General features: G+C 43.1%; 2 protein-coding genes across 7 annotated transcripts in view; both read right to left on the bottom strand.

Moving 5' to 3' along the window:
* KIF14 (kinesin family member 14) overlaps positions 1-3,355 on the bottom strand; it is a 66,533-nt gene extending 63,178 nt beyond the window's left edge. Inside the window, exon 1 of the mRNA XM_038541935.1 lies at positions 3,082-3,355. The gene's annotated coding sequence lies outside the window, so the exon portion shown is untranslated. The remainder of the gene's footprint in view (positions 1-3,081) is intronic.
* A 12,118-nt stretch (positions 3,356-15,473) lies between these two features.
* The window catches only part of DDX59 (DEAD-box helicase 59), a 74,506-nt gene continuing 67,824 nt past the window's right edge, over positions 15,474-22,155 (bottom strand). For 4 of the 6 annotated variants that reach the window (XM_038541938.1, XM_038541937.1, XM_038541940.1 and 1 more), the window contains 2 exons: positions 16,488-16,734; positions 15,474-16,252 (listed from right to left, as the gene is read on the bottom strand). In XM_038541938.1, coding sequence (XP_038397866.1) covers positions 16,227-16,252; positions 16,488-16,734 — 273 coding nt within the window. In that variant the 3' untranslated portion in view covers positions 15,474-16,226. Of the gene's footprint in view, positions 16,253-16,469; positions 16,735-22,155 lie in introns of those variants that run through there. The other 2 variants (XM_038541936.1, XM_038541941.1) reach the window with 2 other exon arrangements.

Genomic DNA, 22,155 nt, shown 5'->3' with positions numbered 1-22,155 from the left:
CCCACTTTGGCATGTGGATTTTTTTTTTTAAGATTTATTTATTTGGGCCGGGAGAGAAGAGGAGAAAGAATCTCAAGCAGACTCCCCGCTGGGCCGGGGATGGGGGGAGCTCAATCCCACCACCTTGATGACCTTAGTGGAAACTGAGTCAGGAGCCGGCGCCCCAGCATATGGATTATTTTGAGTTGGAGGCAATCAAGAAACTTGTTGGTTCAACAGAAACTTTTGCCCCCTACCCTCATACACAGAAAAATCTAAATTGGCAGTGGGCAGACAAAAGTCTTACCAGAATATGGGTTATTACCAGAGATAAATTTTATCTCAGTAACCTCTCATATAGCAGGCAAACATCTAATTACCAAACATCTGCTCTTCTTATTGCCCTGGGAATTGCATCCCTTTCTTTTGAAACCACAGATCCTTAGCCCCTTTTCCTTGGCTTGAGATGACATATATACACTTCATCTAGCTCGATTGTCCTCGGAATTTCCGTGTCTTTGTAGATTCTCCGTATGTATGCTATTAAATTTTATTTCTCCTGTTAATCTGTTTCCTATCAATGTGGTTCTTAGTCCAGCTAATAAGACCTTGAAAGGGACAAGAAATCTTGTTCCCCAAAGAGGACAGGACATTCTTGCTACCCCCCCCCCCATCACCCACCCCATCCCCCAAATCGTAGCTGCTTTCCCAGAGTGAAAAATAAGAATAACTTATCTTTCAATAAGTATAAAAAGAGATTAGATGGTCTCAGTAAGGATATTGAATTTGTATGAATCACTCAGCTCTCCATTTTAACCCCCAAATAGTTTATAATCCCATTTCTTTTATTGGTCAAATTTCAATGCTAGTATTGTCTAGAATGCCTAGAATGGTCTAGAATGATACACATTCAGTTGTTTTTATAATCGCTCTTCTGTTGGTGTGTTTCTATAGATCAGTTTTCTCATTTAAAAACAGCATAGAAAAGATTGTGTCAAGTGGTTGCTTCTCCTAGTTGCAGTTTTTAAAGAGTAGCTGCCAAGTAAGCAGCCACCTGCATTTATTTACATCCTCCTCAGTCTTTCCAGAGGGGAGAACAGGGAGTGTCTCTCCAGCTTTGTAGCTTCATGAATAATTCCACACCCATCCACACGCCTCTACTCGTTTGCATAAGGCTTTTTTTTTTTTTTTTTTTTTTTTACTTTAGACCACAGACTGTTCTCTGACTCAGTCAGGGGAAAAAAAAAAAAAGAAATCCACGAACAGAAAGAGTTCTACATGGTTTCTTTCAGACAGAATGATCTGGGACACAACAGAGAGGTTAGTGTTCTACTTGGATTAACATTTTCTCAGTTTCCTCGAGCATACAAAGATGAGTAAATGATGGCATTTTGCTGTCTTCTATGAGTAACAGTGTTTCAGAAACCCTGGTGAAGGGTTTGATGGACTTTATGAGTTTAATTCACATGAAATTATGTCCAAATAATTAGTCTTGTTCACTGTGTCCTTTGTTACTCCCCAGCTGCATTTCTTAAATATTAACAATTAAATTTCTGTACCACGAGGCTTTCATCGGCCCCAAACATCCGCTCGAATTGACAACAATTCGGCCTGAGCACTTTGAGATAATATTCCTGAGAAAAGCAAATGCAAGCAGAACTCCTAGTTTATCAGTTTGCTAGCCCTCTTCAGAAAATCTAGCAAGGGGAATGCAAACTGCTACCCTAGAAATCTGTTCCGCTATTTGAAAATCTAAAGCAGGCTGTCCAATATAATATAAGCTACGCATGGATTTTAAATTCTCTAGTAGCCATAATAACAAGATAAAAAGGGTAATTCATGTGAAGATGTTTTATTTTATTTAACCTAGCATATCAGATATCTCATTTCAATACACTATCCACATAAAAAATTATTATTATTATTATTATTATTGAGATTATGTGCTTTTTTCACACATCCAGTGTGTGCTTCCCTGTACAGTTAGAGGACCAGCCACATTTAAGTGCCCAACAGTCACAAGACTGGACAGGGCAGGCAAGTCTAAGGGATCTCTCTCTTTTTCTCTCATTGCATATGGGAATGAGAGAGGGGGGCTTTAGGATGTGGGTTCGTATTTTATTTATTCAATCACAAGACAATTGCACTCTAACCGGGTGAAAGGGGACATTATGCTATGGCTCTTCATCTCTCTGGCCACATGTTTCACGGTCTCTTTGTCTACTGGGGACTTCATTGGCCTGTGCTGATGAGAGGTCTGTGGTTTGAGGCTCTTTTGGGTTTCACGAAGTTGTAGCCCATTCTGTGCTCATGTGTTCCTGACTGTGCTCAAGTAATGCTAACCTCAAAATTACTCCACTTCCCTTTTTTTTTAAGATTTTATTTATTTATTTATGATAGACATAGAGAGAGAGAGAGCGAGAGAGAGAGAGAGAGAGGCAGAGACACAGGCAGAAGGAGAAGCAGGCTCCATGCTGGGAGCAGGACTCAGGACTCCATCCCGGAGCTCCAGGATCACACCCCGGGCCAAAGGCAGGCGCTAAACTGCTGAGCCACCCAGGGATCCCCTCATTTCCTTTTTCTCAGATCAAAACCCCTGCTCTCTCCTTGCAATAAACTTAGAATCCTTATCTCAGAAATGCACAGCAAAGTACCCAGTCAGCAAAAGAGTGAGGACAAAGCATGAAAAGAATTGTGGGGACGCTGATCCAAAACTCCAGACACAGCCAAAGTTTATTTTTTATTTTATTTATTTATTTATTTATTTTTATTGAGTAAACTCCACGCCCAACGTGGGGCTCAAAAACTCATGACCTGACCTGAGATCAAGAGTCTCGAGCTCCACCCACTGAGCCAGCCAGGCGCCCCCTAAGCCCTGAGCCAAAGTTTAAAGACTCTTCCTGCACTTAGCTCAGAAAAGGGGTGAAACATTACTTTTACAAATATTATGGCACATTCCTGAGCTCCAGATCAACCCTTGCCACTGTTTCCCTTGCTCCCCCCATTCTGGCCCCCCCTTTTTTTTAAACACAACGTTCAGCTTTGGAATAGCTGGAGCTCAGGATTGCACGCAGGATCTAAAGGAGACGAGAAACTCCTTACTGGAGGACGGCGGCTTCGTGTGCTCCAGGAGGAATCCCGTTTGCAGCCGAGCCGGCCTCCCGGTCCTTTCATCCAGGCCAGGACTCCCGCGCTGTCGTCCGCCCGTCCACCTACTGAGGCTGCACTTAATATGTCGTGAGTTCGCCCTTCAGGCCTGCTCCTCCGGCTGCCAGACCTTTTCCTTAGCCTGGTTTCTGCCCATTTCCCCAAACTGACGGACTCTGGAGCCCGGAGCCCTGCGCGGAAGGATCGGAGCCCGGGGTGTGGGCTGAAGGCGGGAAGCCGGCCCCCCCAGCTGTGCCCCCCCCAGCCGTGCCCCCCGCACCCCCCAGCCAGGCCCGCCGCCCCGCCCCCGCGGCTCCTCCTGCCCCCGGGTGCCCTGCCCACTGTCCTTCCCGCCCCCCTTCCCGGGACCCGACAGGTTTGCACCGAACGTAAAAACGTAAATAGAAGCAGCGGGTGGGGGGGCTCTGGCTCCTCACTGTCCCCTCCCAGGCCTGAGGGTGCTCGCGGGGGGGGGGGGGAGGGGACGGGGACCGCCCCCAGCTGTAAGGATGGCTCGTCCCGCCCCTGCCCTCGGACGCCGGGGATGAGGCCCCCACGCGGCCCCGGGATGCGGTCCCCACGGAGGCCCCGGGATGCAGTCCCCACGGAGGTCCCGGGATGCGGTCCCCACGGAGGCCCCCGGGATGCGGTCCCCACGGATGACCCCGGGATGCGGTTCCCACGGAGGTCCCTGGGATGCGGTCCCCACGGATGGCCCCGGGATGCGGACCCCACGGAGCCCCGGGATGCGGTCCCCATACGGCCGGGCCCAGCTCTAGCCCGTGGCTCTCAGCAGCCCGGGTTTGCGTCTGGCCACCGTGGCGGGTCCGTCGGTGGCACAGTGGTAGGCCCGGGGTAGGCCGGGGGTTCACATGCAGGCTCTGGGGCCTCAGGCTTGTGTGGAGACCCGAGGCAGCCTTCGGGGAACCTGCACCAGGGAGCAGCGGTGTGACCGTGGGTGTGGGTGGGGGGTGGAGGGGATCATTGGGCAGGACACCTGTGTCCTTCACCTGTGAGGGAAGGAGGGACCTGGTTGACAGAGGAGGGAGGGCAATGGGTGGGACGGACCTCTTGAGGTGGGGACCCGTGTGACTTGGGAGCTGGCCCTATGGAGAGCGGGGCACGAGCAGGCCGCGGGCGGTAGCGGAGAGATGCCGGAGGCCCAGCCAACCCCTGAGCCCTGCTGGACCCTGCGGCCTGTCAGCCGAGGGGACTGGACAGTCCATCAGCTTCCAGGGCTGAGCGCCTGGCCTCGGAGACGCCCCCGGCTCCCCTCAGCCATGGCCCAGGCGGGCACCGGGGCCCAGTTCTCAACAAGCGGCCAGTCTCCAGCGCCGAGGGGACCGGTCGGGCGCTGCGGGCAAGCACTCGGCGCTCCCACTACCCGTGTCTCTTGCCTTTCTTTTCTTTTTCTTTTTTTACAGAGAGAGAACGCTGCTGAGTGGGGGGCAGAGCGGAGAGCCGGAGGAAGGGAATCTCAGGCACCCTCCCTGCTGAGCGCCGGCCCTCCTGGGGCCAGGTCCACCCCCCTGAGATCACGCCCTGAGCCCAAACCACTGGGCCGCCCGGGCGCCCCTTGGCTCTTTCACAGCCGATGGTAGGAGTGAAGCTCAAAAGCCGCAAGGACCTGGGCAGCACAGTTTGCTCTGTATGCCTCAGTGTTCTCATCTGTAAAGTGGACGTGATACTAGGGACGTGATACGAGGGACTCCCCTAGTGGGTTGTCATGAGCATCAAGTGAATAAACACGTTTGCCTGGCACATAGCATTCAATATATTTAGTTATCGTCATTTCAGGTTTCTTGGTCTCTGAAATCCCACTATTTACAGTTTATCCAAATTTGTTCAATTGTTCCTTCAAGGGGGAAAAAAAGGAAAAAAAAAATTAGGTTAAGCCATTTTCCCCAAATCCCAGCATGAATTCACTCGTTAGGATCCCTCTGATGGGAGCTAGAGCAAACGTTAATGCTGAGGACGCTGGAATGCTGGGGGTGGGGCACGGGCCATTAGGCAACAGCAGGCCAGAAGCGGCCGCAAGGAGAGGTGGGCGCGAGGTGACCTTTGCTTCCCACCCACGGGCCAGGGTGTCAGGAGGTGGGGGGCAATGGGCACAGCTCCGAGAAAGCCAGGGTGCCTGCTGCCCGGCCTCCCCTCCTTCGGGGACTGTGTCCCGGGGGGCCAGGCCCGGGCAGTGGGGCCTCGTCTCCCACTGGCTGTACCGAGGACAAGGGGGCAGTTGGCTCTGGCTCCCAGCCGCCCTCCACCCCGCCGCCCAAGTAGCCAGCAGCAGCCAGGAGCACCCGCTCCGGGCTGCTGGCCCCCCCACGGGATTGGGGTGCCTGCCCCGACTGTCCCCCAGCCGGGCCGTTGCGGGAACAGGCACAGATTTTTTTTTTTTTTTAAGATCTTATTTATTTACTCATAGAGACAGAGAGAGAGAGGCAGAGTCACAGGCAGAGGGAGAAGCAGGCTCCATGCACCGGGAGCCCGACGTGGGACTCGATCCCGGGTCTCCAGGATCACGCCCCGGGCTGCAGGCGGCGCTAAACCGCTGTGCCACCGGGGCTGCCCGAGACGTTACAGAATAGAACAAACCTTTAGCTCCACGTTTCTAGGAGCTTGGAAACAATCCTTCCAGACGTTTGGTTTTTAGTAACATCCATTAACATGTTATCTCCTCAGATGTAGCTGCTGGGGTCTGAATTCCAGCCTGTCTCAGGGCGCCACGAGCCGTTTGAAATATTCTCATTCTGAGCCTGTGATTTTAAAAGTCGTGGGTAGGGACCCCTGGGTGGCGCAGCGGTTTGGCGCCTGCCTTTGGCCCAGGGCGCGATCCTGGAGACCCGGGATCGAATCCCACGTCGGGCTCCCGGTGCATGGAGCCTGCTTCTCCCTCTGCCTGTGTCTCTGCCTCTCTCTCTCTCTCTCTCTCTCTCTCTCTCTGTGACTATCATAAATAAATAAAAAAATTAAAAAAAAAAAAAGTCGTGAGTAACACGTGGCAGTGAGCAGAGGGCGCGGGTCTCCGTCGCGTGGAGCTGGGCTTCCCTCCAGCCCTCCTGCTCGGCTCGGTGATCCTGGAGGAGCTGCTTACTGCCCCGTAACAATAGTTCCCGCCACGTGGCGTCGCCCTAAGGACCGTGTGGTCAGCCGGGGCGCCGGGTGCCGCAGTGGGCTGTGTCCAACTCTTGGTTTGGGCTCAGGGCCTGATCTCCGTGTTGAGGGATCCAGCCCGCGTCCAGCTCCGTGCTCAGCCTGGAGTCTGCTTGGATTCTCTTCCTCTCCCTCTGCCCCTCCCACTTGTGCGCCCTCTCTCTCTCTCTCCTCCAAATAAATAAGTAAATAAATCTTTTTTAAAAATAGGGGAAAAAATAGGGACACCTGATGGCTCAGTGGTTGAGCGTCTGCCTTCGGCTCAGGACGTGACCCTGAGGTCCTGGGATCGAATTCTGCATTGTGCTCCCTACAGGGAGCCTGCTTCTCCCTCTGCCCCTCTCTCTCTGCGTCTCTCATTAATAAATAAATCTTTAAAAAATAATAATAATTGCAGTCAATGAATATGAAACAGTTGGCATATGGTAGGTTGTTAGTAAATGTGATTTCCTTTTATTAAGACAAGATTTTATTTATTTGAGAGAGAGAGAGAGAGTGCAGAAACAAGGGGAGAGGTGGACTCGAAAATTCTAGCCACTGAAATTTTGGAGACTGCCTCTCTGCTGAGCAGGGAGCTGGTGAGAACCAGGTCTAGTCCTTGTGCCTCTCCTTCAGGGAATAGGTGGAAGGGCAGGGGCTCGCTGGGATGCCTCTCACGGTCAGTGGCAGGATCACAAGAGGGCATGCCAAACCATGCGAGCTCGTTTAAAATCTCTGCTCCTGTCAAATATCCTCTCGTTCCAGGGGCCAACGTAAGTCACAGAGCCAAGCCCAGAGCCAGGAGGGCAGAAGGTATATCCCCCACCCGAAGAGATGAAGGGGGAGAGAAATGGCTATTTGCAATCTAATCTACCACAACTGAGAAATTAATTTTCACAGATTTCTGAGTTATATATCAACAAGTAAACTAGAGAACCCAGATCAAGTTTCTGCTATTATTCTTTCCCTGATATTTTAGGAGAAAAAAAAAATCAACCCAGAGAGCAGTATACATTAAAATAATATGAGCATCTGGGTGACTCAGTCAGTTAAGCATCAACCTTTTAATTTTGGCTAAGGTCATGATCTCAGGGTCATGAGACTGAGCCCCAGGTCAGCTCCCGCACTGGGTGTGGAGCCTGCTTAAGATTCTCTCTCCCTCTCCATCTGCCTTTCTTCCACTCCCTCTCTAAAATATATATGTAATATATATATAATTTGTTTATAAGCATTAATAAATAAGGAAGAGTTTTGAAACTGTAAAGCACAGTATGAATACTAAAAATGATTTCCCTATTTTTTTCTATTTTTACATGACAGTTACTCAGTTTTATGGATGCTCTCCATAAACTGCCAAATTTTATGGATAGAATTCAACATTCCTTTTAATGATCACATATCCATCGTTTTTTAAAAAGGAGTAAAAAAAATAAAATTAAAAATAAATAAGGAGCAGAAATACAAAAAGTTGGTACAGTGTTTTTGTATTGAGTTATTTTATGTTTTAATAATGTATTAATAAAAAAAATAATGTATTAATAGATTTTATATGTTTTATGTTAAGTCATAGGCTCTATACATACTTGCCTAAGCATTCACTGAGAATATAGCACAGCACTGTTCTAGGGACTTTGGGGACCAATAAAGTCTGCAAAGTGATGTCATGGAAGAAATGGAAGAAATCCAAAGGCTTGGGCTCTGGTCCTGGCCCTCCAGCAGGCCATGGATATTCACACTTTCCCTCTCTGGAGGAACCGGCAGGGAAACAAGAAGCGGTCAAGGAGGTGGTCTCTCTGGCTCCAAATGTTTTGTTTCTAAATAGAGGATATGGTTCCTGCTTTGAGAAGAAATAGGATAGGGCACGGAGGAATGGACTTGTCCTCCATTCTGTACCGAAACTCAGCGCAGGGATGTTGGCTCTGCACAGAAATGCTAGATCCTGACTGTCTGGGTTTGAGTCCTGACTTTGCCACTTACCTTGGGAATTTTAGGTCACCCCCCTGAACATCTATAAAATATTGATTAAAAAAATAGTACCTGGGCACCTGGGTAGCTCAGTCAGCTGAGTGTCTAACTCTTGATCTCAGCTAAAGCCTTGATCTCAGGGTTGTGAGTTCGAGCCCTGCACTGGACTCCACGCTGGGCATGAAGAGTATTTCTTTTTTTTTTTTTTTTAAAGTACTTACTTCATAGGACACTTGTGAGGATTAAATGAGTTAATCATCCAAAGTAGAATACCGCCTGATATACAGGAAATGCTAGAGTAGCATTACTCATTGCCTCCATTAAACAGTTTAAAAGTTCATGTGGTTATTTTGTTCCTTAAAGAATCACTAAATAATTTTAATCTAACAATAGTTCCTTGTTATTCCTCAGAGAAACAGTGCCTATTTATCTAGTTAGAGAATAATTCTAAGTCTATTATCTTAGAAGTAATTTAATCATTTGCACCTCCAGTTGCTTTACCTTGTGATGAGAACCAGAGCCTGTTTAAGAGAGTAATATTACCTCAACCTCCTGCAGTCCATGACAGCTCCATTGAGGCTTATATGTTTTTCCCTCCCTACCAGTGTTAGTAAGAAAAATCAATCAGTAAGAATATCAGTGATTCTTTTTTGATTTGTTTCTTCCCTTTCTTGAACTGATTATGTATGTCTTCACTCACCTCTGCTTTCAGTGACTACAGCACTCAAAAAAATAATTGTATCCTTGGTTTCATTTCCTATTATTAAAAGCTTAGAAACTGGGCACCTAAATACTTAATTGACAGTTATTGGCTGTTATTATCAATTTTATTGAATTCACAGATCGATTCTCATAATTGCAATTTTTTTTCTTTTTGGCACATTTATTTTTATTTAATCATTCTTAAAGATATATTTATTTATTTATTTATTTGAGAAAGAGAGAGAGAGAGCAGGCGTGAGGAGGGCGGGTGCCAGGGGGACAAAGAGAAAGAATCTTGAGCAGCCTCCCGCCGAGTGCAGAGCACCATCTGGGGCCCAACCTCCCAACCCCGAGATCACCCCCACCCCAAAATCAAGAGTCAGACCCTCAACTGACTGAGCCACCATGTGCCCCTGCCATGTTTATTTTAAATGCAATAGACAATGAAATAGTGTTTCTCCCTCACAGCATAAAATTTGACACTAAGTGGCTACTATCCTGCTCTTTTGACCAAGTAAAACACTACCTTTGGGTCTACTTGTGGGGATTCTGCTCTCTTCCATGACACAGAAACATAATGAACACAAAGCCAAGCCTTGATGCTCATCAGATCATGATAAATTTGTTCTCCTTTGTTATTGTCAAATAATGTCTGCCCTTGCACACATACCCATACCCCCCACCAGCTGCAGGGAATCACCAGTGCTCTGTGCTGTGTTCAGCATGCCGGGACGCGCCCTGAATACTAAACGGTAAGCCCATACAGCCCCGTATCCAAGGAGCTCAGAGAAGCCACCAGGATCCCTAGCTCCTAGCCAGTGCATTGCTACCCAATACGCCAAACCATGTGGGGCTTCACTGCTCACCCAACCATTCACTTCACCAGTTGTCATAAACACTCTAAAACTCACAGCGACCTTGCACAACTCAAGGGGGCACCGTTCATGTAGTTATGCTGCCCAGCAGCCTTATGAATTTGCTTCTGTTTGTCCATCCTGCTTGGCTTTTGTAAAGGCTAAAAAAAAAAAAAAAAAATCAATCAACTAAAACCCTCCAGTTATCAGCATTTCCGGCTCACGTAAATCTCATATTATCATATCATAAAATGTCACCATCATAGTCTATCAACAAGGTGCTATGCAGCAATGATATGGCCTGGATTTCTGGCAATTTAATAAATGTGTAATTAATATGATTGATTTTATTTTTATTTATTAATTTTAAAGATTTTATTTATTTATTCATGAGAGACACAATGAGAGAGAGAGGCAGGGACACAGGCAGAGGGAGAAGCAGGCTCCATGCAGGGAGCCCAATGTGGGACTCGATCCCAGGACTCCAGGATCACACCCTGAGCCAAAAGCAGATGCTTAACCACTGAACCACCCAGGCGCCCCAATATGATTGATTTTAAACCTGTGCAAGACTGACCATACAAATGCATTTATACATTAGGAAACAAAATCTTCTATAAGGGCTGCCCTGGTAGCTCAGTGGTGTAGTGACTCCTTCAGTTCAAGGCATGATCCCAGAGACCCAGGATCGAGTCCCGCATCAGGCTCCCTCCATGGAGCCTGCTTCTCCCTCTGCCTGTGTCCCTGACTCTCTCTCTCTCTGTGTCTCTCATGAATAAATAAAAAATCTTTAAAAAAAGAAAGATTGTGTCCATGTTTTGGTATTAGAAAAAAATAGTCATCATAAGCAGGTTATCAAGCTGATTTTGTATTTGCATTTTTTAAGAACTGTAAATTGATTTGGGTTCATTAGCCTCACAAAGGCTACCAGGGCCTTTAGTTTTTTAATAAAACTGGAAAAAGCAGTTTTTTTGCAAAACAGAATGAAGATAATAACTTAGTTACTTGAGAATAAATACTATGTGTGTAAGAACAAAACCACACCCAAAGAAAGCTTAATCAAGAAAAGCTTTGGGGGGATCCCCGGGTGGCTCAGCGGTTTGGCACCTGCCTTTGGCCCGGGGCGTGATCCTGGAGTCCCCAGATCGAGTCCCACATTGGACTCCCTGCATGGAGCCTGCTTCTCCCTCTGCCTGTGTCTCTGCCTCTCTCTCTCTCTATGTCTATCATAAATAAATAAATAAATCTTAAAAAAAAAAAAAAAGAAAAGCTTTGGAAGCTTCAGTCACACATAAAAAAATTGAAATCCTGAGAATCCCATTCTATAGATTTTTTTAAAGTATACAACAAAGCAGTCAGATCCCAATATCATATCATCCCCAGCACAAAATGAACGCAAGAGAGGATGGTAGAAACAGTCAAGCTATTTCTCCTTTACCTTGGGTCCTTGATGGACTCCTCAGTCCCTGGACTGATGTGCCCAGGACACCTTTAGTCTGGGTATTTCCTTAAAGCCCATATACATTTTCCTTGAATCATTTACAATGATCTCTTATCTTCAAAAAAAGTCCAAAGGCATCCCCATTCAATAACACCTCTCCAACAGCATAAGCTAAATTATTATAATTTTCTAGCAATTTGAATGAATTATACTTTTCTTAAAAGATTTTATTTATTCAATTGAGACAGAGAGAGCATGAGCAGGGGGAGAGGCAGAGGGAGAGGGAGAAGCAGACTCCCTGCTGAGCAGGGAGCCTGATGTGGGGCTCAACATGGAGCTCGATCCCAGGGTCTGGAAATCCTGACCCGAGCCAAAGGCAGATGCTTTACCATCTGAGCCACCCAGGTGCCCCCGAAGGAATTATAATTTTATGTGTACTATTTCATATCTATTAGTGAGAGTTCAAATATACAAACCATTTTATTTCTTAACACAATGCCATCTTTCCTCATAAAGTAAAATTGAAATGTATTGCTTATAAAACATTCACACTAAATCCACACTTCCCTACCACCCACCCCCAAATCCAAAGAAATTTAAAGGAAATTGAGTAACCATTTACCTGTAAATATGAAATCTGTACTCTATTTTAAAAAGATACAGCCCCAGCTCTCTCCTCCTGGTGGGCTATTGCATCTGCTTTCCTAATACTTCCCGTGTGCTGTGTATATTTTCTGTAAAATGTTATGTTCAATTAGGAATTTTCTGGTTTATATTTTTACATTCACAGAAGTCATAAACTCTTCTGTGTGAAATGTTTTAAAAATCATAACAGTTAAAAAAAAAAATCATAACAGTTGTTTAAAAATGCCCTTGAGGTACCTGGATGGCTCAATTAAGCCTCCGACTCTTGATTTCGGCTCAGGTCATGATCTCAGGGTCCTGGGATCAAGCCCCCCTTCCCCATAAGGCTGTGTGCTCAGTGGGGAGTCTGCTTCAGGATTCCCTCTCCCTCTGCCCTGCACAGTTACATGCTCTCTCTCTCTCTCAAATAAATAAGCTTTAAAAATAAATAAACAAATAAGACCCAATTTCCTGTGTCTAAAGCACATTTAATAAAATGTACTCGGTCATCTAACTCCTATGTTGGAGCAGCTCTGTCGGTTCTAAAGTGCTGCCCTAGTTTCACAATTCCCTTTACTATTATTACCTGATTTCAAGCACTTCAGTTTCTCTAGAATTCCAATGAAACTATCATCAGGATTCAAAAAAAAAAAAAAAAAAGTGGAACGAACATTCCCTCCCTAATTAAAATTGTTCCTCCATTAGCAGATTCTTTGCTTTCCTTGAGTTGTGTCGGGTGATTGAAAGCCCGGCCAGTGACACACCAGTGCGGCTGCCAGCAGCTCATTATGGGTTCTGTGAATGTGGTCACGGAAGTTCGGAGGAACTGCTTCTGCTTTGGGCAATAGTGTTCGGTACTGTTCTGAAAGGCAGAGAAAGCCACAGCAGATGGCTCGGGCTTGGGAACAGCGGGAAGAAAGCTGTCGAGGGGACTCAGAAGGAGGAGGGATTCGGACACCAGCCAGAAGAGCTCAGCATTGAGGTTGCCGTCAACAGGAAACGGCTGAAGGTCTCTGAAATTATACTCCAAACAAATGTTCCTGCTCTGGCCTGGAGGAACACTGAGTGGCCCGGGGTGGGGGGGTGGGGAGGCTGGGAATTAGAAGGGCCGGTTCGGAGGCTCTAGTGAAATTTCGATTTTGGGTGATGGAGCTCTAGCCTCCTGTGGCAGGTATAAAAATGTGGGCATTTTGAAAGAAAAACAGATAGGACTTGGTGACTAAGCAGAGAGGGAGAGAGGTGAGTCAATGATGATACCACGATTCTGAGCATGACTTGGACGTAGTCGCACATGGGCAATGGGGAAGTTGGAAGGAAGGAATTGGACTTTTTTGTCAGGAAGCTGATATATTTGGCTCTAGACAGGCTTATTTTGAGCCAAAGATTTGGTGGAGGTGGAAAGTTGAAGGTATGTAACGAAGGCATAAATTGAAGGATAGGATTGGGAATTTTGTATATGTACAAAATAGGTATATATTTGTGTGTATATCTGTATATATAGGTTTTAACTATGGAATACTTCAAATATACCCAACATAGACCGAACAGTAATGAACTCCCATGTACCCAGCATCACCTGGCTTCAATAATGATCAGCTCTTAGCGAACTCCTCACCCCAAATTATTCCAACGCATATTCCAGATACGGAGACAGAGAGAGACTTTTAAGTCTGAAGTGCTGGGCCACCTGGCTGGATCAGTTGGTGAAGAATGCAACTCTTGCTCTCGGGGTTGTAGGTTCAAGCCCCATGTCGGGTGTAGAGATTAATAAAAAAGAAAAGTGAGCACAGAAAATATACATTTGAGAAGACCTCAGAGAAGTTTAAAGAGAACCCTCTCATTTTACCAATGAGCAAAGGTAAAAATTAAGAGACAGTAATGAATTTCCCCTAATTAAGAAAAACAAAAACAAAACACAATTGTGGAGCTGTAACTAGAACCCAGTTATCTACAGTTTTATTACATTTTCACCTTTATGAGATGAAATGAGAAAAATAAAGATGACATATAAATTCCTCAGAAAGCTAAAATTCAAGTTTTAAAATTCTTTGTAAAGATTTTATGAATTACTATTTGTAAACATCTGTCTTATATACTTTATTTGTAATTCTGTCACATTAACACCACAGGTGCCATACATTATAAAATAGAACCGTAACATAGGTCCTCACAGTAATTTAGCAGAACAAGGGAACTGTGTTAGCTTAATTACTATTGGTCGGTTTTCATACTGGGGCCCTACAGTTGGTGGGGTCATTCTAAGTGTGCCTTGGAGCCAACAAAACAGTCCTATCTGTCTGGAGTCAGTTTACTTTTGGCTGGCTGCCAGGAAAGTCACCTTGAATGACACGTCACCTCTTGTACCATGTCTACCTACACTTACGGGGCAAGCTCTGTGTTGATCATGGTGAGCAGAAAATGTCACAAGGCAGTAAGAGTTGTGTTGATATTAATTCCACAGAAGGGCACAAGCTGAATAACATACAGCCTGCCAAAAAAAAAGTATAATTTTATCAGAAAAATGTGACAGTTCATGGATCCAACTTAGATTTATAAAAGTAAATTAATCGGTCTGAGTTCTGGTTTAACTATGTGGTAATGTTCTTTGGGAAGATGTTGTGTAGCCCCGCAAAACTGTGGCTTTTAAAAAAGATGCTCTGATTTATTCCTCATGATGAGCCTCTAAGTTTGGGGCTCTTTCCCCACCCCCGCTGTCTCATTCACCTGTTGTCTCAAGGAAGTGAGAATTTCAAAGGGGGGGGGCAGTGATGCCTGATGCAGTAATAAAGTTTCGGGGAAGGCGGATATAGGGCTGTAAGAAGGCAACCAAAGGCCCCGTGAGCAGTGGTGGGAACAGAAGCCAGACGGCCAGCAAATTAAGCTGACGACTGGGGTTACATTATAGCCCACTACTACCTATTTTTGTTTAAATACATCTCCTAGGGGTGCCTGGCCAGCCCAGTCGATAGAGCATGAAACTCTTGATCTTGGGGCCGTGAAGTGCCATGAGGTCAAGCTCCATGTTTGGCATAGAGATGATTTTTTATATTTTATTTTATTTTATTTTTTTATATTTATGATAGTCACACACAGAGAGAGAGAGGCAGAGACACAGGCAGAGGGAGAAGCAGGCTCCATGCACCGGGAGCCCGACGTGGGATTCGATCCTGGGTCTCCAGGATCGCGCCCTGGGCCAAAGGCAGGCGCCAAACCGCTGGGCCACCCAGGGATCCCGAGATGATTTTTTAAAGAAATTTATTAGTGCCCATTGGTGATGGCTTAAGAAATCCAATAAAGATTTTTAAAAAATATGTAGTTTTCTAAAAATGCTGATTTGCAAAATCCTGTTATAACTATACTGCTTTTTTTTTATTTTTTATTTATTTATTTTTATTTTTTATGATAGTCACAGAGAGAGAGAGAGAGGGGCAGAGACATAGGCAGAGGGAGAAGCAGGCTCCAAGCACCGGGAGCCCTATGTGGGATTCGATCCCGGGTCTCCAGGATCACGCCCTGGGCCAAAGGCAGGCGCCAAACCGCTGCGCCACCCAGGGATCCCTATACTGCTTTTATTCATACACAAATTTGAGTCTAGTGAAAAAGTACCTTTTCTCTAGCGAGCATTACCAACACTTTTAAGGCCTCTTTTACATGTTGAGCATCGTGCGAATGCTTACTTCAATGCACCTCTGCTGCCACGCTCTGGGACCTTAATGGCTGGCTAAACAGTTAGCAAACATAAAAGCAGGGTGGAGAGAGCCAGAGTCTTGAGAGTTCATATTCATTAGGGAAATTCTTCAGTGCTTTCCTTTGGGTGGAGACATTAAGAAACTACCTATATAGGGACTCTAGTTAGTTGGATAAATCTCGCCACATCCCTTTGAGGAGGATGTTTAGGATACAAAGCTTAAGTGCCAACGTTTATGTAACACCCTATCTAAATCCTGCAAGTAAACTGATACCAAGTTTTCAAAGAAATGAAAGTACTGATGTATCAAAGCAAAACATCTATCCTTTCTTCTAAGTATTTAATATTAATTGAGTTAGCAAGTGGAAATTAACATAAAACGACAAGTAGCAATATTAACATGACTTGGGTGATTTTGATAAGCAGCCCCCAGTAAATATAATGCAAACTTATATTTACCAAGATGAAGGGAAAACAATCAGAATAAAATATTTCACAGTTATCTTTGAAAAGAAGCACCGACCATTTTTTCCGGTTTCCATTCTTCACTTTCTTCCTAACCTTAATAGATTCAACAATAATCCAAGTGCCAATGTGCTCACAGTGCACTGGGGACACTAAACAAAAGCATCACCATTCTGAGTCTGATTCCTCACTGTGCAGGTTCCTGGTTCTGACAGCAGCTCGAAGAATATTATTGAGGAAAAATTGAGGCTTTGTCTAGACAGAAAAAATTTTATTTAGCAATTCATTTTCTGATTTTCTTAAATTTATGGGAATTAAAAGGGAAATAAATACAATACTGCAGTATAAATCTGATATATAATTTAAAAAATTTAAATTATGTTAAATTTCTGTTTCATGTATAATTCCATTTACTCAAATCATACAGTAATAATATACAGAAATTTCACTGACAACACACAATTAAAAAGTGTTCATTTTTGAGAATTACTTTTATCATGTTTTCTAATGATGTCCATAAGATTAGCTCCTGTAACCAGATCATTCTGTGTCTGTTTATCTTTCTGTTGTTCCTTTCTTTTCTGGTCATGAAGGTAGGGAGAATTTAATAACTGTGGGGGAAGAATGGATCCTGTGGGTTTCACTCTTTTTGCAATATCCCAGAAGAGTCTTTTTGAATTGTTATTGATGAACGTAATTGCTGTCCCATTTTGGCCTAATCTCCCCACTCTTCCAACCTGAAATGAAATGCAAAGGACATTTTCAAAATGTTCATATAAAACCTTAATGTCTCTTGAAAGAAAATGAAGACCAGTATTTAAAGAGGCTTTTACTAAGATTAACATTCACTCACATAGCATTTTTTGAATTGTATGTCTCAATGTACTTTGTGAAACCAATTTAGTGGACTGCCACCAGCATATTTTTAAAGCAACAGCTCAAACAGGAAATATGAAAGCAACCACATCTAAGGAACTGTTTGTGAAACTTGTGTTTCAGTTATGTAGCATGTTTGTGTGTGTGCGCATGTGCTGTGTGAGTGAGAGTGTGAGTGTGTGTGTGTGTAGGGTAGTAATGACAGGAAGATGTTTCCTACTGTGGGTAGGTTAAGGTAAAAATTTTTCAAAAGCTACTGCTTTTAGAGCAAGAGGACTATTTGTTTTAGAGTACTTCAATGCCTTTGCAATATGAGATTTAAGCAAATTCATTTTGTGTAGTTATTTCTCACTTTGATAAAATTAAATGGACACAAATTTGTGATGAAAATACATGATAAGGAACAAAATTTACTTGTTTCCAAATATACTGAGAAACTCTTCAGAAGAAGGTGGTAAACACACAGTTATGGTCAATTTTTGCTTCTTAACTGAAATGTAGGACTTAAAGTCAGTATTTAGAGTATTTAAAAGAATACTTGCTGCCAATATATAGGACATTTTTAATGTAAAAAAGAAAGCAAAACATGGCTCTCTGGGGAATGAGACTGGGAACAGGTAAGGGAAGGAATGTTGTTTTATTTAATTATGTTACTGAATTGTTCCAATAAAACTAAAAATTAATATAAAATATAGCTGTACTCACATACTGGAAGAAAATATTTGCCTATCATGTATCTAGTAAGGGTCTTCTAGAATATATAAATAACTTACAACTCAATAATACTCCTCAATAAAGGATAAGCCAATTTAAAAAATGGGCAAATAATTTAAACAAACATTTCTCCAAAGAAGATACACAAAAGGCCAGTATGTACATAAAATGATGTTCATTAGTCATTAGGGAAATTCAAATCAAAAACACAAGGAGAAGGACGCCTGGGTGGCTCAGCGGTTTAGCGCCTGCCTTTGGCTCAGGACATGATCCTGAGGTGCTAGGATCAGGTCCCACATCAGGCTTCCTGCATGAAACCTGCTTCTCCCTCTGCCTGCTTCTGCCTCTCTCTCTGTGTGTGTGTCTCTCATGAATAAATAAAATAAAATCTTTAAACAAATAAACAAACAAAACACAAGGAGAGAGGTGCCTGGGTGGCTCAGTGGGTTAAGCGTGGACTCTTGACGTTGGCTCAGGTCATAATCTCAGGGTTGTGAGATAGAGCCCAGTGCTGAGTCTGCTTGTCCCTCTCCTTCCCCCTCTGCCCTGCCTCCCATTCTCTCTCTCTCTGAAAGAAATGAAAAAAAACTTCTTTAAAAAAAAAAATTCACACACACAAGGGGATGTAACTTCACACCCATTGGCAATGCTACAACTAAAAAGATAAATAATGTAAGTGCTAACGAAGGTTTGGAGAAACTAGAATCCTCCTATATCGCTGATGAGAATGTAAAATCATAAAGCCATATTGGAAATGAGTCTATCAGTTCCTCAAAATGTTATACACAGAATTACTACATAACCCAGTAATTCCTTCCTAGGTGTATGCCCAACAGAAATAAGAACAAATGTTGGCAAGGATGTGCAGAAAAAGGAACCCTTGTGCTCTGTTGGTTCGAATGCAAACTGGTGCAGCCTCTGTGGAAAAGAGTATGGAGTTTCCTCAGAAAATTAAAAGTAGAATTACCATATAATCTAGTAACTCCACTACTTGGTATTTATCCAAAGAACAGAGAAATACTAATTTGAAAAGATACATGCACTCCTATGTTTATTGCAACATTATTTGCAGTAGCCAAACTATGGAAGCAGCCCAAGTGTCCATCCATAGATGAATGAATAAAGAAGATACAGTATGTATACATAATGGAATATTACTCTACCATAAACAGGAAGGAAATCTTGCCATTTGCAGCAACATGGATGGAGCTAGATAATATGACACTAAATGAAATAAGTCAGTCAGAGTAAGACAGATACCATGTGAAATTAAGGAATGGAATTAAACAAAACAAAGAAAAAAAGACACAAACCAAAAAAAAAAAAAAAAAAAAACTTCACTACAGAGAACAAACTGATGGTTATGGGGGAGGGGAAAGATAGGTGAAATAAGTGAAGGGAATTTAGAGTACATTTGTCATGATGAGCAAAAGTAATGCATCAAATTGCTCAATCACTATACTGTACACCTGAAACTAACATAACACCATATGCTAACTACACTGGGATTTAAAAAAACGAAAATGCATGTCTACATAAAACCCTGTACATGAGTGCTCATAGCAGCACTATCCACAGAAAACAAACAGTAGAAACACACTAAATGGCTAGCAACAATGAACAAAGAAAGGTGGCATATCCTTAGAATGGAATATTATGTAGCAATACAAGATGTACTGACATATGTTACAGTACAAGTGAAAGTTGAAAACATTATGATAAGTAAAAACCATCAGAGAAGACTACATACCATATGATTCCACTTATATGAAATGCCTAGAAGAGATACATCTATAAAGACAGAGTAACTGTTGCCCAAGGGATCTACGTGTGTAACAGGTGTAGGGAATAACTGCTGATGGGACAAGTATGGGGCTTCTTTTTGGGATGATAAAAATTTTCTAAAATTGGCTGTAGTAATGGTCGCACAAGTATATGAATATAATAAAAACCACTGAGTTGTACACTTTCAAGTGAATTGTATAGCACGTGATTTATATCAATTGAGACATAATTTATTCTGAGATGTTTTATACTGAGACATAAGCTGTTTAAAAAAAAAATAACTGCAATAGTCTACAAACTCTAAAAGACTTAGCAAATTCAAAATTATTTCCCTAGAAGCTCTCTCCCCCCTTAATTAAAAACAGACACACAGGGGCGCTGGGTGGCTTAGTTGGTTAAGTATCTGACTCCTGATCTTGGCTCAGGTCATAATCTCAGGGTTGCAAGACTGGGCCCTATGTCATCATCAAGCCCCATGCTCCACAGGGAGTCTGCTTCTCTCCCACTCTCTCCCTCTCCTGTTTCTCCCACTCACGCTCGAGAGTTCTCTCTCTAACATAAACAAATAAATCTTTAAAAGTAGACATATAGGAATACCTACTGTAATTCAAAGTAACACATGTCCTAAGGGTGGTTCAAGCAGTTGGCTGTCTGACTCTTGGTTCTGGCTCAGGTCATGAGGTCAAGCCCCCGGTAGGGCTTTGTGCTCCGTAAGGAGTCTGCTTGTCCCTCTCCCTCTGCTCCTCTCCCTGCTCATACTCTCTCTCTCAAATAAATAAACAAAACCTAATATAAGTAAATAAATATTAAAAATAATTAAATAAAATCCACATATCCTAAAAAAAAAGACCAAATATAAAAAAATAAAATAGAATAAAATAAAATACACATATCCTTTGATCTAACAGGCCTCCTATACATTTATCTTACAAATATACTGCATGAGAGGCACAACTGTAAAGGTGGATGTTCACTGCAGCATTATTATTTCTTAAGTAGACTCCATGCCAGTATGGAGCCCAATGTGGGGCCTGAACGCATGACTCTGAGATCAAGACCCGAGCTGAGATCAAGAGTCAGATGTTTAACCGACTGAGCCACCCAGGCGCCCCAGGCAGCGTTATTTAATAACGGAATATTGAAAACAGCTAATTGTCCATCAAATTATAAAGGATTTATTTAATAAACTATGGTAATCCACATAGTAAATGACCATGCAGCAATGAAAATAGATCAAGACCAATTAAACAAGTAAAAGCATTTAAAGAGTTTATTTTTTATTTTTTTGCATTTAAAGAGTTTAGAACAGTGCCTGCCATATGGTAAGCACTTCATATACATTAGTATTTTTAAAATGGTGCCTATTATGTGTGCTAATAAGTAAAGGTGCCTAATATAGATTTAGTAAAACAAGCAGGGCATAAACAGTTGGTGTAATATGGTCCCATTTATGTAGTAAGAGTAACAGGGTATGCATATACATGTGTGTTTATGTACAAATAGGCATTTGTGTTTTCTGCACCATTAACTGTCATAACTACTCCTAAAGCGGGAAGGCTACTTTACAAAGACCTATTTTTCATTTTGGGACATCTGGCTGGCTCAGTCAGTTGGGCATCCAACTCTTGATTTCAGATCAGGTCATGATCTCAGGGCTGTGAGATCAAGTCCCTCATTGGGCTCTGCTGTAGGCTCTTTCTCTCTTCCTCCGCCCCTCCTCCTGCTCAGTGAATAACTGAGAGCCACAGGGTTGCCCTTGATGCAGCAAGAAAAAGTTAAATCATTCTGATCAGCATACTCTATTTAAGAAGCAAAGAAGCTTCGTAATTATTTTAATATTTTGAAAAAAATTACCATCCAAAATGGTTAAATTTAAAAATTTGAAAGATCAACTTCAGTGATTTGAGCAATCAACTCCTGTGTGATGGCCAATTCCCTGATGCACAGGTAAATGAGGTGGCACTGCTATATTACTAAGTCTAAGTAAAAATACAAGCAACAATGCATTCAAGGCACTAAAAGTGTTTCAGTGGGTGATCCAAGTGAATGTGGCATTCAGAGGTAATTCTAAGAACATGACAGAAAGGCTTTACTTGAAGAGTCTGTAAGTGATGCCGGAGAAGGAAAACAGGTAGCAGTCAGGGAGATAAGGCGATGCTAAGAGAATGCTCTATTTCTGTTAGAAAGAAGAGCTGCTGTTATCTCTGGCAGCAAAATAAAGAAACAAAACTTTAATAAGTGAAAGTCTAGAACAAATAAGGATATGAAGAAGAGATGAAGACAAGATTCCTAAAAAACCAAATACTTTAACAGATCAACTTTATTTTGGCCAGATATGTCAACCTAAAACAAACCCTTTTTAAAAATCCTGATTATGAAGGCCATTTAATACACTTACTGAATGAGAAGTATAAAGGAAACAAAAATAAGCTAAAAACCAATGATTTAAAAACTTTTTAAACTAACATTTTAGGTTATTATTTTCAATACTTTTTAACTCATTTTAGTTATACACAGCTTTGTTTCTTTTTTAAAGATTTTATTCATTTATCCATGAGAGACCCAGAGAGGGGCAGAGACCCAGAGAGGCTCCCTGTGGGGAGCCTGATATAGGCCTTGATCCCAGAACCCCAGGATCATGACCTGAGCCAAGCAGGTGCTCAACCACTGAGCCACCCAGGTGCCAAGTACATGCAGGTTTTTAAAACAAAATTTAGTTTATATCCATGCATACATATTTTTTAAGATTTTATTTCTATGTAATCTCTACCACCAATGTGGGG

The sequence above is a fragment of the Canis lupus genome, chromosome 7, assembly GCF_011100685.1.
Source record: "Canis lupus familiaris isolate Mischka breed German Shepherd chromosome 7, alternate assembly UU_Cfam_GSD_1.0, whole genome shotgun sequence".
In the NCBI taxonomy this organism is placed as follows: domain Eukaryota; kingdom Metazoa; phylum Chordata; class Mammalia; order Carnivora; family Canidae; genus Canis; species Canis lupus.
Note: the sequence above shows the minus strand (reverse complement) of the source record. Positions and strands in the feature narration are given on the sequence as shown.